At 43.5% G+C, this 16,638-nt stretch overlaps 3 protein-coding genes across 3 annotated transcripts; 2 read left to right on the top strand and 1 right to left on the bottom strand.

The window, feature by feature from the left end:
* The first annotated feature begins 10 nt into the window (after window positions 1-10).
* dpy30 (dpy-30 histone methyltransferase complex regulatory subunit) lies at window positions 11-2,099 on the top strand. The gene is made up of 5 exons (XM_084441208.1): window positions 11-69; window positions 748-788; window positions 876-923; window positions 1,168-1,310; window positions 1,975-2,099. The coding sequence occupies exons 1-5, from the start codon at window positions 60-62 to the stop codon at window positions 2,045-2,047; spliced, it is 315 nt and encodes a 104-aa protein (XP_084297334.1). The 5' UTR covers window positions 11-59; the 3' UTR covers window positions 2,048-2,099.
* A 1,349-nt stretch (window positions 2,100-3,448) lies between these two features.
* On the bottom strand, window positions 3,449-10,612 carry psen2 (presenilin 2). The gene is made up of 11 exons (XM_084441207.1): window positions 10,497-10,612; window positions 9,951-10,111; window positions 8,984-9,198; window positions 6,982-7,123; window positions 6,757-6,824; window positions 5,840-6,060; window positions 5,192-5,290; window positions 4,819-4,887; window positions 4,533-4,652; window positions 3,811-3,926; window positions 3,449-3,622 (listed from the first exon to the last, which is right to left on the bottom strand). The coding sequence occupies exons 2-11, from the start codon at window positions 10,077-10,079 to the stop codon at window positions 3,467-3,469; spliced, it is 1,335 nt and encodes a 444-aa protein (XP_084297333.1). The 5' UTR covers window positions 10,080-10,111; window positions 10,497-10,612; the 3' UTR covers window positions 3,449-3,466.
* Window positions 10,613-11,124: 512 nt separating this feature from the next.
* On the top strand, window positions 11,125-16,180 carry srd5a2a (steroid-5-alpha-reductase, alpha polypeptide 2a). The gene is made up of 5 exons (XM_084441040.1): window positions 11,125-11,425; window positions 12,257-12,420; window positions 13,110-13,211; window positions 14,993-15,143; window positions 15,318-16,180. The coding sequence occupies exons 1-5, from the start codon at window positions 11,151-11,153 to the stop codon at window positions 15,382-15,384; spliced, it is 759 nt and encodes a 252-aa protein (XP_084297166.1). The 5' UTR covers window positions 11,125-11,150; the 3' UTR covers window positions 15,385-16,180.
* Window positions 16,181-16,638: the final 458 nt, after the last annotated feature.

The following is a 16,638-nucleotide window of genomic DNA, read 5'->3' as shown; positions in this document are numbered from 1 at the left end:
AGACGGAATTCACATATCCAGCGTAAACCACGCATATTGCGTAAATACTAACAACAAACATGGCGGACGGTGAGTAGTTCGTTGTTCTTTGAGCGGGCTTTTAGTGGTTTATAATCGAATATTTGTTCTTTTAATATGTACATTTGACCCGAGAACGTCACTCGTATACTAAATATGTGTTTCCTCTAATCTTGTCTAGCAGCATTTGACCCTCATTCAGGATGGGAGGTCTATCTGGCTCACTTCGTGTTAGCTAGCTACCGTTGGCTAGCTGTACAACACAATCCGACACATTACTCATTCATTTTTTTGCTTTCTAGTTACCTAGCTGGGTTTAGTGAAATGGATGTACTTCTAGATGGCTAGCAAACAACAACCTGAACAATTAACGCCTATCTGGCGTGCTAACTCCATTACACAGGATATAATAGATCACGATTGAATAACTTAGCTAGCTAATGTAGACATAGCTGAGCTAGACTAGCTACATTAGCGTATCTATGTCTACGCTAGCTACCTATTCTGTGTTATGAAGCCAGTTGACAAGGCTACTAGACGTGTATTATTCAGATGCTAGCTAGCTATGGGGTAACGTGATCACTTGTGTGGACGTCTAGCCAGTGAGCTAGCTGGCTTGTTTTAGCAGACCAGTTCGGAGGATTTTTAGCCATGGTGCTGAAGCAGCTATAACAACCGAAGGTACAATACTATTAGCTAACAATGTTTTCCAACATGACTTATCAGCAGATCACACAGACGCAGATCAATCCATGGAGGGTCACACTCCGGTAAGTAACATTAAAGCTATCTTAGCCAATGTTGTGTCTTTGTCAGGATCCATCAATGTATCATATGTTGAATTCCTTATCCTATAGGTTGTTGAAAACCCCCATGCTGAATATGGTCTGACAGAAAACATCCAGGTAATGGTCCTCATCAAATACAAAAGTTCACCCACAGCACAAATGTAACCGTGACTGGATTCTCTTGGCATGCAGGGACTAATGTCATTTTCAGATGAATATTTTGGTAACCAGATCCCCCCACTATTCTTTCCTCATTTATTGTTGACATTTCGGTCTTTCTCATGAAACTTGTATTGACACTTCTATGTCACTGTTGTTACTTCTGTGTATCATGTTCATTCATTCTTTCTTCCCCTTGAAGAGAATAGTGGAGAATGAGAAGGCCAATGCAGAGAAGGTGTCCAAACAGAAGGTGGACCTGCAGTCCCTCCCCACCAGGGCATATCTGGACCAGACGGTCGTACCCATCCTTCTCCAAGGTCTATCTGTGCTGGCCAAAGAAAGGTGAGTTTAAAAAAAACAAAGAGAACATGGAGATTTATTTAATTTGCATACACAAGTAATCTGAATAGTTGATGCAAATGAATGCTATTCCTATCCTAATCCTATTCCAAGAAAACACCCTATGATGCTAGTTGATGCTAATGTTAATACCGTAGGTCTATCTCTGTAGCTTTGGAATAGTGTGTATGTTTAGGACAAAGGTAATAATTACTATCCGTCTTCAACCAAAGAAAATCTTGGTCGACTGACACTGCACTGACCCAGCCCTCACCGGCTGCGACCCAAGGGGGGCGCCACAGAGCCGCCCAAACACGGCCACCCATTCACCTCCATTCATTTTTTGTACTTGGGCTCAGGAGTGAAACATTCCCCCCCATTCATTGTCAATGGGGACTGAAACAGCCATATCTCAATGTGGGAAGGTCACAGAGACACAGGGTTTAGACTGGCATGAGGCTCTCAACCTAATGAATTCAGCAATACAAAGAGAGCCACGAAATGCATTCGCGGGTGGAGGTCTGTGCTCTCGGAGCACCATTTCTAGTTATTTTATATAGGCTAATCATTTTATATAGGCTATAATCCTCATGCATAGGACCCGACTAACTGCTTGACCCTTGGCTCAATATAATATATCCTTTTTCTCTGTCTCTCCCTCTTCTAGACCTCCAAATCCTATTGAGTTTCTAGCTGCATTCCTCCTCAAGAACAAATCACAATTTGAAGACCGAAATTAAGCCCCCGGATGGAATTTTGCACTTCAAGGCCATGTTTGAATTCAAGAAAATAGATGTTTCTTTAATTGGTTGGTTTGCAAATTATACTGTAATTTTTTTTCTTTTTTTTTAGAAACCAGAATAAAAATGGTGCTGCAGAACAATTGAATTTGGTCTTTGGTTGTAATCAAGTCAGTGGAAAAACATCCATGGACAAAATTTCACTGAAATATGGCACATTGTACTTTTTTGTTTTCACTGTTCCACTTCTATTATGAGCAGAATTGGGGTCTGGTAGTAGTCAATTAACTTTGTTTTACATAGACCTGAACCTCCTGTAACTGATGGTCCTGCATGCCAAATGTATGTGATTTATTCCATCAGTATTAGTTTGCAATAGTTAACACTTTATTGCACACTACAATGAAAACAGTACATGACGTTAGCAGAAAAAATAACAGTTGAGGGAACGTTTTTCAATTCAAGTGTATTTAGATATAAAATCATGTTACACCATCGTTCTATAAAATATATATCTTCAATATAAAGTGTGCATATACAGATTCTCATAGCATGAGCTCTGTTCAATTGGCTAACTGTTATTTTTGCTTTTAGCTACCACTAATGACATTTGTTTATGGTTAGTGGTAGAAAACCACCATGCTATATGTCATGTAGTCCTCTTTGTTTTGGAGCACTTGTACCATAAATTATAACTTGGCAGCATTTAGCAAATTGGAGAGAGTGATTTGACTTCCATTTCTTAGTTTCAACAGATACAAGATAAACCTTGGCACCCAGGCCTCACGATATTTTCCTATGACTCATATGTGTAGCCAACAAGACTGAATCAATTGGAAAAAGTAATTTGAATCCATGTTGATTAATGTGTCCTAGTTGTTAGAGGATCAGGACACATTAACATGATACAACTACTCTCCAAGTAAAGCCCTAAATATATTTAAAATATATATTTTATTCTATATTTTTACTGGGTTTTCCCCCTCAATACATGAAAAACCAGCGATACCCTTGAGGTTTGTGGGGACAGAGGGACAGACCATAAGAACCTTAGAATAGAGCATGGTTATGCTCAAATTATGTCTTTGTAGTGAGTCTGAAGAAAGCATATACCTGGTTAAATTCAACTGATATTGTTCCACGTAAAAGACCGATCAGGAAAAAGGAACTGAAGCAGGCCAGATCAACACACAATACTTGTGTACCAAGAGTACCAAGTTATGTTCTTCCTATTTTTGAACACTATCTGCAGAGCAACAAAATGTAAGGAAATTACTTCCCCCAATCAAATCCTTGCTTAATGAACACCACTGAGAGAAAAAACAAGTCATTGAAATTAAAAAAAGAAAGGTTGCAATTTCCACCGACCACTAAAGACCCTTCAGAGAAAAAGGGGTGGGGGACAGTGGGCAGGGAGGGTCAAATGTAGAACTGGTTGGCAGCGAGGCTGTCCATGAACGGCTGGACCAGGTAGTCGGTGGAGAAGTAGAAGACCAGGCCGAAGGTGATGGAGATGGGAAGGGCAGGCAGGGCCTTCTTGAAGATGGCCAGCAGCAGCAGAGTGAGGCAGAGACCCTGAGAGAGTAGGGTGAGGTGGAAATCGGTTAAACCAGAACATGTGAATTCAACGCTCATGTCAGGCCAGTTGGTGCGCCAGGCCACCGGGAAAACTCCCGGTGCTCCCGATGGCCAGTCCGCCCCTGACCCCACCTATGCAGAAGCTAAGGTTTATATGTATGAGTTGCCCATGCTGAAGGACTTACTATGAGGATGGCTACAAAGCAGGCCAACGTGGTGTTCCAGTCCCCTCCAGTGGCGGCAGCTTTCCCCACCAGCACGCTGTAAAAGATGAAGTCTCCCAGTCCCAGCTTCACTCCCCCTGCAAACACAACAACACAGCATGGGCACACTAAGCACTCCTTCAAAAAGGGTTTAGATTGGGTGAGTAACTGTCCCTCACCAGACAAAATCAGGGAGGGGCTATTTATGGCGTCTGTTCGTGTGTCCTTCTCCAACTCACCACTAGGGGTGCTAGGCACAGTTTTCCCCCATTGCCGATATACAGTACTACGTTCTTGGTCGGGGACATGTTTACTGCTGTTTGTTTTCAGACTGTTTGTTAGGCCATTTATCAAAGGGGTACAAATCATTTTCATCTTCCATGCATTCAAAAATGGCAAAGAAAGTTTGCGCTCTTATCAGCTCAGGCTTATAGGCGATTGGAGAAGGTGCGTAAAGTCAGATGAATAGTCCCAACAGAGGCGAAAAAGGCTCGCACGCATGAAGACATACACGACACATGAAGCATTCGGATGCAAAAAAGCTAGGGTGCATGCATCCCAATTATTTGGTTCCTGATTTGAAAGCTTATGATGGGTGAACGTGCCCCAATGCTCTTCGATCTTTGTAGGCGAACGATCTAGAATAAGGACACTATATAGCTCCACTATATTTAAGTTACAATTGAACACGCCACACTACTCACGGTCTTCTTCTAAGTCATCTTCTGTCGAGTAGGACCTGGACATCCCTGTGGACACTTGGATCTCTGGCTCTGACCCATCTCTTTCCACGGGGCTGTCCTCACGCTGGTGTGCCTCCTCATCTGAGATACAAAATGGCCACTATTATGACAGGAACACAGACCATGGAGAAGGGTTCGGAATTGGGGCAATTTAAAAGTGTCTGGTCTTAAATGGAGCAGTTTGACTGTTTGCAGAAAAAGGGAATACTGCAAAAACCAAATAATTTAATCAAAGTGCAGAACTGACCTGTATCTTGGTTCGTGGGCTCTGTACTCGTTGAAGGGTTGGCCATCCCAACCATCCATATCATGGCAGCTAAAAAGGAAGGAGGATAGATCAGCAAATTCTGTATCAGTACTCCTACTGGCACAAGCAAATCATTCCCAAACACACATCTTCTTTCTTGTCCACCGGAATCACTGCACAATGCACATTATCCTACATGTGTTTATGTCTGAACAATATACAGATCCAAGTTACAACCAGGGGTCAAACCTTGCCCCAAGGCTAACTTGCTAGCTCACAGTGATATTGTACTCTAGACATGTATTGCCCATATGTGACCCAAGTTATGGGTATCATTATTATAACCACACATTTCCCACAATGCTTTACTTACATGAGTATATAAGGGCAGGGAAGATGGGCTCATTCCGTTCCTGAGCAGTCTCTACAAGCATCCTCAAAGGGCCTTTGGGACACAACACTGCAACCAAGTCTGCAAACAATAGATTGAAGAAGACTCAGAAAGACAGCTCCTTCAGAGATCAGAATGATAGATATTCAGTACGGGGAAAAGTAAAGAATTTGACAAACAGTTCTCATTGCAGACAAATAATTCTTCTTCAATTGAACCTCTAAGAGACCAGCGGACATCGAACGCCCGTCCACTCCGGGACAAAGCTACGATGAGCCTTTCCAAACAGGAAGCCACAAGGCGTAATTATATGATATGCATTGTTCTCTCTGTACCTATTGGCATGAGGTGATATATTGACATATTTTTCAGATATTGGTAACCCTTTTGATAACTTACGGTTGAGTTCAAATACTCTCCTATGTTAGTACCCCATTGAGGTCCAACCCCCTTTTACACCACAGTAGCCAATACCGTTGCACACCAGCAGAGGGCAGTAGAGATAGCTCATCAACCTGCTCCGCATACTTCACCAGCTGGGTATCATTTGTTTTATACTGCTCTTAGTTTTTCATCGAGTTTCATTACTTTCCTATTGCAAGAAAACACCCTATGACCCTCCCGGCTCACCGTAGACGGAGATGGCGGCCAGAATGACCCAGGTGGACCACTCGGGCAGGTACTTGATGAAGACCAGCGCCATGAGGGCGCTGATGGCGATGAGGTAGGCCTGCTGGAGCTGCAGAGGGCCCTTCCAGTGGATGCAGATCATCCCCACCGCCCCGAAGTTCCAGATGATGATGGCTACCGTGGGGTAGTCCATGGCTACGTTGTATGTCTTGAATACCTCCCTGGAGTTGGATTGAAATAAATAACTTTATTGTTCTGGCATTTGTATCATGCCAATGTCACAAGGGAAATGATACAAACAGTGTAGGCCTTTCACAGAGCAGAACAGAGCAGTTGCCCAAGACTAGCACCCACAGCTGCAACCCTTCAACCCCTTCATGACTGATTTTAACATAATTTCTTTCAAAACATCCAAAGACTAATACATCATGAGGGAATTACTTTAAGGCTGAATATATTTGGCCAGTTAAACAAGGCCTATAGCTACAAGTAGAAACGGCGGCACTATGCAAAAGCCTTGTCAGAGTCACATTGACATTTGCCAGTGACACAATTAAACTGGATTTCGTACATAACTACCAAATCCAAATACCATATTATTGTTTTGCCCATTTGATAACTGGAAGTGCAGATGGAGGGCTCGTTCGTGGACGACCTAGAGAGAACCTGTTGTATTCTAGACGGTGAATGTTTTGGAGGATGGGCAGTGACAATAGTGAAACAGAATGTAGGTTCAGATTTCCAGGCCATTTTCAGTTCCTTTTCAAAGGGTGGCAAATAAATGACAGGCATTGTTGTGCATGATGGACCAAGAAGGTCAAGCTATTCTTGGCCTACTGGGTCATATCTGGTCTGAAACACACACACACACCACACACCACACACACACTATAGTATTTAAAAGGCAGGACACTCACCCCAAATACATGAAACTGAACCAGAAGAGCAACATTAGAGAGGACATTATGAGCCATCCATGTATGAACTAGGGAAGGAACAGAAAAAAACACATTTGTTAATTGTTTATTTGTTAATTATTGGTAGTTTGTTGATAGTTCAGTTCATAGCGAGCATCATTTGTAGTAACAATCACAGCGGTGTAACTGTTTTTTGGTTAAGTACACCAATTGCATCATACCCACCTTGTAGCAGCGGTACTTGTAGAGGACCACCAGGAAGATCGTCATGACTACAATGACGCTGATCATGATGATGGTGTTGAGCACCGAGTTGAGAAGCCGTTGGCCCACGGAGGTGGTGTCCTCGGTGAAGGGTGTGTAAATCCTATTGGGCACATCAACCGTCATTATACACACAAACCAACAGGTCCAGGAATGAAGGAAGGGAGGAATCTCCACTACTTAGATGTGTTGATGTAGGATCTCCATCAGGTTTTGATAGCATGTCTGGAAGGTGCGGTTGAGCAAATCTATAACGGGAGAACATCTGAGTAGCTGACATTTTGTTTTTTGGGCGCAAATCATTGTGGTACTAGCCTCCGATGGCAAAACAGTATCATCTTTTTGTGGAGCATTTCATTGTACATGGACATCTTGTACATGTGACAAATAAACATCCTTGAATTCTTGAATCTTGACTATGTCATTCAAAATTCAAAACAATCCCACAACTGCATGTTGTAGTGTTCCAATCCCCTGATACACAACATTTGATATTGACAATTTCGAGAGGATGGGCAAACCGGTCGAGTCATAAAAGTCACACACCCAACGCGAGTCATAAAAGGACATGTGGGTTTATTGGCCTATGTATTGTCAGGTCAAAAGAAGAGTTCACTGAAAGAGTTATGGAAGGATATGTGAGAAGCAGAGGTAAGGTAATCCTTCTCATATCGCCCTGCACCGAAACTCTCCACCTGCTGTCCTGCATAGAACAAGCTTTTCACATGGGAGTGTTCATATGAGATCATGCCTAAAGAGAACTTTTGTATACGTGTGTCTGTATGTCAGAGGACGCAAGATTGGGCCCAGTGAGGTCACAAGTGATGGTGGAAGCAAAACTAGCCGTAAAAGAGTCACACACGTGACTTAGAGATGGGACCGATCCGATCCAGTATCGGGCTCCGATCCAGACGTGGTTCACAGATTGGGTATCGGCCTGACGGCGCCGATCCAGGTACCGATCCAGATGAAGAGAAAGGGCTCTGGTACTGATCCAGATGAAGAGAAAGGGCTCTGGTACCGATCCAGATGAAGTGAAAAGGCTCTGGTGTTCATTCATCCAATCATAGGATACAATTCACTTTTCCCTCAGTCCAGCATCTAGTTCACCAAACTGGCCGACCTTTTCAGACCGGCAGCTTATGTTTGCAAACGTTTGGTGCGAAAAACAAACGTTATGCTGCAAAAAGTTTAAAATGGTTTGCAAAGAACATTCACAAGTGAAAGTGCAAGTCTCGAGTTGCATACGCTGCTGGAGTTGGTTACACTAGATGGTTGTGGAGGATTTCCAAAAGCGCCTATTTGTCAATATTACCCCAATGCTAATAGGGCTCCTTACTCTTACAATTTACTTTTTATTTGATGAAAGTGGGCACTGCTATGAGAAAATGAATATATAGTAGGATTCAAGAATTCTTTCATTGTTAGGCCTATATCCAGTGTACAAGTAACCATATGTTGGGTGAAATTGATGAGTTAAATTAATATGTTTTGGCTCCTCAACCTTGTAGCATCAACAAAATACAAGATATCCTAACAATAAAAACAGGTCAATTCAGTACAGTAGCAATACAGTAAGAATATTGTGTGTGCAAAGTGTATAAAGTGTATGTTTATGATAATAATTAAGTAAGTTAATGATAAATAATTATTTAAGAAAAAAGACTGCTAGTATCGGTATCGGATCGGTATCGGCAGATATCCAAATTCACATATCGGAATTGGATCGGAACTGAAAAAAAGTGGATCAGTGCATCTCTACCTGTGACATGGGAACTACTGAGCTGCACGGAGAGAACTACAGTAGCCTACTTTCCCATTAAGCCAGCACCTCAATTACAGTAGAGACAGTGAATTATACTGAACTGCAGAAAACCCCACTATCCCATAGAATAAACAAGATACTGGCATCAACATCCAACAACAGCAACGAAAACTAAACGGGAAAAAAAAAAACACCTACAGTTGCTGGCCGGTCTTCTCGGTGTAGAAGCTGACAGACTTGATGGTGGCCACCACCACCACCATGCAGAGGGTGACGGGGACGAACAGCATGATGACGTGCTTGGCCCCGTACTTAAGCGTGAGCTCCTCCTCGTCCACGTCCGGCTCCCTCTGCACCGCGCTGGGGTCAAGCCCCGGAGGGTCCCTGCTGGGGCCCGGGGCCGCCGGACGGCGCTGGGAAGGAGAGAGAGTGGATGGGGGGGGGGGTTAGCTGTTTGAGTGTAATCTGGGGGCGGCTGTGGCTCAGTGGTAGAGCGGGTTGTCCAATGATTGTAGGGTTCGAATCCCGCCTCCTCCTGTCCACATGTCGAAGTGTCCTTGGGCAAGACACTGAACCCCAGTTTGCTCCCAATGAGCAGGCTACACCTTGCAGCTGCCACCATTGGTGTGTGAATGTGTGAATGAGAGGCCATTGTAAAGCGCTTTGGATAAAAGCGCTATATAAGTGCAGTCCATTTACCATTTACCATAATCTCATTGACATTTATCCTATTTCAGTCCTTAGATCTACTGAAGGAAATTAAACCAAATATAGCATTGCATCATTTCAACGGATAACTTCTGTGTTTATTGGTATCTAAAATGAGAGATGTAAAGTGATGTCCCAATGACAGATTACCAGTGGCTGAAACTGCACTACACAGTCAGAGCTGAGAGCTTGACAGTCATTGGGTTATAGGCATCAGCAATACCACCAGTAACGCAGCCTCTCAAAATTGTTCATTCATCACCACTGACTCCGGTGACGGGAATTCTAACTTGAAGCGACGATAAGTGGCACAACAAGGTTGATGAGGGCACAGCCAAACAATGCAGCCGACAAGCCACAACAAGGTTGATGAGGGCACAGCCAAACAATGCAGCCGACAAGCCACAACAAGGTTGATGAGGGAACAGCCAAACAATGCAGCCGACAAGCCACCTACCCTGGGCTCCGACTCTGCTGGCAGGGCTTGGTCGGGGTCTTCCTGGTAGGATGATCCAGGGGGGACCTCGGACGCCACCAGTGCCGTCCTTTCATTGTAGGAGTCCTCTTCACTGTCCGAGATATTCATGAATGGGATGTTCGTGACAGAAAGGGACAGACCTGCAACATCGCGAAAAGTTCATTTTCACCATCACAACTTAGACTTAGACGCTAGCTAATTAATTAATTAATTCCAATTGTGTAGGCTAGCCGCCCAGCGTTTTAGCGTTATTAGTTAGCATTAGGCTACTGAGGAATGTAATGATCTGAGTCTCTTTAGCTCAACCCCCAGTCTAACTGAGGATACGACACAATCCGTGCTCTGTTTAGCTAAAATACCTCAATTCAATCCAGGATATGGTTTGAATCAGATAGCTAAACGGGTCCGATTTTTGACTGTAGCACTTATGTGTAATGCATAGCTGAAAAGCTGCCATAAAATTACGTTAGCTATGTCTAGCCAAATGAGTTTCGGCGACCAAAACATAAGTATAAGTAGGCCTACCTTCGCAATCCTTAATTTGTCATCAACAAGCCCGAGGTAAATGTGTCTACACTAGCACCAACACCCAGATGAAAGCCCTTGACAGGTAGTTGCTATCTCTTCGACGACAAGCGGAATGGCAACACGGAAGTGGATCAGCTGACCCTGGCTGGGAACCACGTGAGCACCAGTGACAACCCCGTGATGACTCCCCTCCCATAATGCCAAACAAGGAGTCGAAATAGATTAAAACAATTGATCTGTGTTTTGGCGGACGTATAAGTGAAATAAGTGGGCAAGCTAATTGACCATAAACATCTGTCACTCATATCCCCTCGGATATAAATAAAGTATCTATCTATCTATCTATCTATCTATCTATCTATCTATCTATCTATCTATCTATCTATCTCTCTCTCTCTATATATATATATATATATATATATATATATATATATGGGGGCGGCGTGCTATTTAATGGGGCTGAAATAGCACACCTATTGTAATAATCTGAATTTCTCTCCATTTCCCCTTCGGTCTGTCATGCACCTCCATACAGCCTATAGAGGCCCACTAACAGATCCTCGCCCCTCTGCAATTCAAGCCATCAGCTCCGCCCCTAGTGAAAAACATAAGTGCGTTTGGGGCTGAGAGGGAAGACGTCTATGAAAAAGTATGGAGTGCATGGAGAGTTTGATACAGTACCTCACTTGGGGGTTCATCGTTGGTGGCCTCGCGTTTTTCCTCCTTCGGTCCAGGACACCCCACCCTTACGGTCGCTTCTTAGGGTCCGAGGAACCTCCATGGAGGACCTGTCCAGCCAAGCTAGCCTGGTTCCTCCAGGAGTTGCCCGCTTTTCTGGTGCCGATGCTCCTTCTCTCCACCGACGCACAGTCGGGCCTGGGCAGAAACCTGCTTATATGGACCTTCTGTCTGCATTACTTCCAAAGGTAGCATACTAAAGACCTACTAACCGCATGCCCCCGAATATGGTCCAAACCACTGGGAAACCGTATTTTGTCAGTAACCTGGTTAGTCGCATATAGGCTCGGCTAGGTATAATTATTTGGTAAATTCGAAATAGGCTAGCTACATTAGATATCCTTTGTACTCCAGTGGGCCCACTGTCACAGCCCCTAACTACAATTAAATAATAATTTGAAATGTTAAAGTTGAGAGGAGATCGGTAGGAAGGAATTCATTTGTAGGGTTGGATGTGGTAGATAGAAAACAGGGCTAAGCCTACTATATAGCTCTCAAGATCTACCCAAACATCTGAAACACGGGTTTTCAGGCGGACAAATATCTCTATCACAGCAACCGATTACTGTATCAAGAGGGGGCAGTAATGTAATTGTAAAATGTAAAAGGACTCTAGCCTCTCTTCATGGTTGGCAGTAGGCCTATGCGTTGATGTTTTTTGGCCATACATTTGGAACGTCATACGTTTCATGCACAAATGCCTGTTGCCTTAGTCTTTCTCCATAGCGACATTGGTTTTGCTGACCATATTCGGAGCCCATGACCCTTGGGGTTACAGGAATGTATGACCCTTCCAAGAATTAGTGCACAACCCTAATGGTGTACTCACATCCAGAAACTGAAACTGTACTGTGTATTTCACTGCATGTCACAAGCATTATGTAAGGAAGTGCTTTCAAGGATGTGTACAGATTGTCTCCCTTGATTGTGTCGTTTCTATCAGAAGTTGAGAGGAAAGCTGCTGAATTGTTTCCAGGATTCAGCTTTGTACTGAAAGTTCAAAAAGGATTCCTTTTCAGGACATTTATCTACTCCTTGCTGACCAAAGGCAATCCCGCCCCTCTATACATCGTTGTCTCTGCTGTGATCTTCTGCTCGATCAACGGTTTTCTCCAGGGCCACTACTTGCTCCACTGTGCGACGTATGATGATGCCTGGCTGAAGGACATTCGTCTGGGCGCTGGTAAGGAGGGACCAGGAATTACAGGCTTATGGCTGGTGCATGACGCTTAAGCCTAATTAATACTTCATAAAACGGCTCATGGCTCTTGGTTGCCATGGAATGGAATGCCTGGGCATTGTCTTTAGCTTCCATTCCATGGCAACCATGAGACATGAGCCATGAGCCGTTTTATGAAGTATAAATTAGGCTTTAGGCTCTCAAGGGTTGTGCTGTACAGCCTCAAGTAAGTGTGTATTTTCCTCACTCTTTTTTCCTTCAGTTTGAAGGGTCACTGACGAGCTACCGTAGCTAAATTAAATCAGAGATCCATGAGACTGAATTGATACAACACAAGGGGATGGTGTGGTTGACGGGGTTGTTGGAGATCATTTGTTTGGGAGCTTTTGTTTAAACTCAACGGATATCCAAAGTTCATTGACATTTTTATCACCTTATCATTTCTGTTTATTAGGAAGTTAATGAGGCTTGATTTCCTGATTTCCCTACAAGTTGGACTCTAATTTAGTGCTTTTTTTGGCAAGCAAATCATTGTTGAAAATGACCTTAGTTGCATAATGTGTCTTAGTTCACTATTTGATGCTTTCACCGATAACCTGCTACCAGCATGCAAAACAGAACTACCCCATAACTTAATGATTTTCAAGAACCAACGTACACCATAACAATTTAGACCCTCCATTTCTTTCCAGGTCTTCTACTCTTTTCCTTGGGAATGGCGATCAACATCCACAGCGACTATATTCTACGGAATTTGAGAAAACCAGGAGAGGTTGTTTACAAGATTCCCAAAGGTACCATGAGACTCTAAGGAAAACAGATGTTGTCAACAAACTGGCAGCTAAGCATTACAGTAATATTCAGAGCGCCTTTGACCAGAATGTCCAATATTTCCAGGGTAGGGATGAGAAAATCAGGAATTAAGTCCACAGGGGTTGATTCCCTTATGTTCATAAGCTCCTCTCTGGTGAAGCAACTGCCGGTTTTATTGGAAAATGAGATGAAAAAACAACACAAAATAGCGCAAACCAAAACAACAGGGCAGCCATTGTGGAGCCTGCGAAGATGAAGATGACTGATATGACATGAAGAATGACCTTAACATAGGGCAGTTTCAAGCATTGTTCCCCCCACAAATGTTTGGCTATTGGCTAAGAACATTTACAGAGCAATAAACATGGGCTAGATACTTCATAGGAGAGACATGACTATCAGTAGAGTACCTAAATAGTTACAGAGATGTTGCCTACATGGTCAGCCATTATGTGTTAGCTATCCCTGTAGTCCATAATAGGATATTTAAGTGGATTATATAACAAAGCACAGTAAGTACTTAGCAGAACAGGCTCATAGAGAATGTAGAGTAAACTAGGTATAGCCGCCAAGCAGAAGTGGAGAGACAAAAGGCAGAGAGCCAAGAGTAAAAAAGGTGGGGGGGGTGACTTGATAGGGACAGCTGGCGACACATGGATGGATGGAGCTGGACACGAGGATGGCAGGGGGCCTCTCCAGGAGCCATGGGCACATATACATATCTACGCACACCTCCACAACACTCGGGAACACTCAGGCACTGTTGTAGTGTCTGATGGCCGCTGACACAAAGGAATCATATTGCACCTGGGTGGGATGAGCCTGTGGCTGAAAGTACTCCCCATCTGCCACAGCTCGCCGTGGAGGGGATGGGAGGGGTCGTCTAGAATAGACTTCAGCTTGTCTACAGTTTGTCGCTCATCCTCTCCACCACGGTCTCCGGGCTGTCCAGTTGTTGCCCCACAAACAGAGCTGGCCCTTCTCATCAGCTTGTTTGACTCCCCAGGCCTAACGCTGCCTCCCCAGCAGGCAACGGCAAAGAATGTGCTGGTTACAACAGACTGGTAGGACATCCACAGCAGCCTTCTTATATATCGAAGCACCTGAGCCTCCTGAGGAAGAACAGTCTGCTCTGTCCCTTTCCTGTAGAGGACCTCAGTGTTGTCAGTCCAGTCCAGTTTGTTGTTCAGGTGCACTCCCCAGGAACTTATGAGTCCACCATCTCAACTTCTGTCCCCTGGATGGTGATGGGGGTTGGAGACCTTGTTCCTTCTGAAGTCCACCACCAGTTCCTTGGTCTTGCTGATGTTGAGTTGGACCTGGTTCTCCTCAGACAACTCAATGAATCTCCTGACCACGTCCCTGTACTCCTCATCATCATCTGCCCTGATGCAGCCCACAAAAGAGCAGTTGTCCGAGAACGTCTGGAGTTAGCACACTCAGGAGTTAGCACACTCTGGAGTTAGCACACTCTGGAGTTAGCACACTCTGGAGTTAGTACCCTCCAGAGCTGTGGCTGAAGTCGGAGGTATAGAGGGTGAACGGGAAAGGTGACAGAATTGTTGTCTTGAGTAGTGTAGAAGAGCACAGCTGTAGGTGATGGTAGAACATGAAAACCAGCGCTGCAACTAATAGCTTAGCTTTTGAGAATTGTTCATCTGTACATGAATAAAGGGTTAACTATGGAAGGTAAATTAGACATGTGGGTCACACCTGCCAACTTTGAATTAATTAACTATCCAAAACTCTTTTTGTCTCCCAGGTGGAATGTTTGAATATGTATCCTGTGCAAATTTCTTTGGAGAGATAGTGGAGTGGCTTGGGTATGCTACAGCGACATGGTCTCTACCTACATTCTCCTTTGCTTTTTTCACAATATGCGGACTTGGGCCACGAGCCTGCCATTACCACAGGTACTCCAATCACACTTCCAGAACCATCTCTGACTTTCTTATAATTCAGGCTACTATTGATGTTAATACATTCATTGTTGCCTCTGGATAAAGCAGTCACCATGTACTGTCTCTGCTGTTGCATGATTAAGATATATTTGAATTTTTTTGCATTGACAGTCTCGTTCTTTACAGGTATTACACAGAGAAGTTTGACGACTATCCCAAATCCAGGAAAGCAGTGATACCTTTCATACTATGAAGACTGTGGGAAAACTGACATGGAACTGAACTGGAAAATGGACTGACATGGCTTCAGCATAAGCCCTCACATGTTGGCAAACTGCTTGATCATGAGAGAGCTCCTTTCATGTGAAGGGTCAGTGTAGGTTTATGTCTTCTGCCTTCAATACAGGAGCACCTATCAAGTTGGAACCTTTTTTTTTGCTTTGTTTTATGCTTTCATAGTCAAGAATTGCACATCTATTTTAATTCTGATTCTGATCTATTCTATCCTTTTTTTTCTGCAATTTTTAAAATATCCAATACATTGAAGCATTACAGTGGAGGAAGTTGTGATGAAACGGCAATAATGCATCATCAAAGCTCCATCAGCCTGGATTTGTGTGTAGTATATTAACTCAACCACTAGAGGGCAATATTGGCTGGTTTTAAGCAGTTTCATATGTTCTGAACACCGTGTACCTCTTATAACACTTTTTGTTTTACTAAGTTCAATTTATGATCTTGACACTAAACATATGTAATTTATAAACACAGCCTACATATTTTCAAACAAATCAAATTATACAAACCCATAGGGTTGATAACCTATACGAAAAAATATTGAAACCAAAATAATTACTTGAAAGGCTGCTCAGAGAGCACAGGCCTCCGCGCATGAATGCATTTTGTTGGTGTAACCAAAAAGGGGATTTTTATGGCCTTACCCTCCATCCGAGGGCGTATTTTTGATTTGAGCTTTGTTGGGGACATTAAATGCAAGCGTGCGAGCTGAATGTTTTTGCACTATATATAAAATAAAAAAGTATATTTAAGCTACAGTCAGATATCCTGATGTCTGGTTCTTTAACCTCCTGAACTGATGATCATGCATCTGGCCCACATGTGCACTTACTTACAAATTGCTAACAACTGATAGGGTTAAAAAAAAAAAAAACGTACCTAAACATTACATGTCTGGTTTGTTTACTAACGTTCTGCAATTCAGTAGGCGAGTGAGCCTCGGCGTGGCTCAAATCTTGCCGCGTTTGCAATGGTAGGCAAGTCGTTGCCATTAATACGGGATTGTCCCGTACTGAAAAATAAAAGCACTTTCAATGCTGAATCACTATGAGATGAAAGGATTTTCTCGTATTTATGTGCACAGAACTGTAGACTAGTGTTGAAGGAGGCTCTGAGCTTTGTAGCCGCGCAACCAAATTCAACCAGATACAGCCAGCCTCTCACGCGCCAGCAAGAAACGGCAAGCCAATCCTATTAGCGATATTGGGCT

Source organism: Borostomias antarcticus (assembly GCF_949987555.1).
Source record: "Borostomias antarcticus genome assembly, chromosome: 7".
NCBI lineage: Eukaryota > Metazoa > Chordata > Actinopteri > Stomiiformes > Stomiidae > Borostomias > Borostomias antarcticus.
Note: the sequence above shows the minus strand (reverse complement) of the source record. Positions and strands in the feature narration are given on the sequence as shown.

Coding starts and splice junctions, on each gene's coding strand:
- dpy30 (XM_084441208.1), top strand. Junction 789..875: donor CCATGGAGGGTCACACTCCG/GTAAGTAACATT, acceptor CTTATCCTATAG/GTTGTTGAAAACCCCCATGC. Junction 1,311..1,974: donor TCTGTGCTGGCCAAAGAAAG/GTGAGTTTAAAA, acceptor TCCCTCTTCTAG/ACCTCCAAATCCTATTGAGT.
- psen2 (XM_084441207.1), bottom strand. CDS start 10,079: ATGAATATCTCGGACAGTGAAGAGGACTCCTACAATGAAAGGACGGCA. Junction 5,291..5,839: donor GGCCGCCATCTCCGTCTACG/GTGAGCCGGGAG, acceptor TATTGTTTGCAG/ACTTGGTTGCAGTGTTGTGT. Junction 4,888..5,191: donor CCCTGCCCTTATATACTCAT/GTAAGTAAAGCA, acceptor CTTCCTTTTTAG/CTGCCATGATATGGATGGTT.
- srd5a2a (XM_084441040.1), top strand. CDS start 11,151: ATGGAGTGCATGGAGAGTTTGATACAGTACCTCACTTGGGGGTTCATC. Junction 11,426..12,256: donor TGTCTGCATTACTTCCAAAG/GTAGCATACTAA, acceptor ATTCCTTTTCAG/GACATTTATCTACTCCTTGC. Junction 12,421..13,109: donor GGACATTCGTCTGGGCGCTG/GTAAGGAGGGAC, acceptor ATTTCTTTCCAG/GTCTTCTACTCTTTTCCTTG.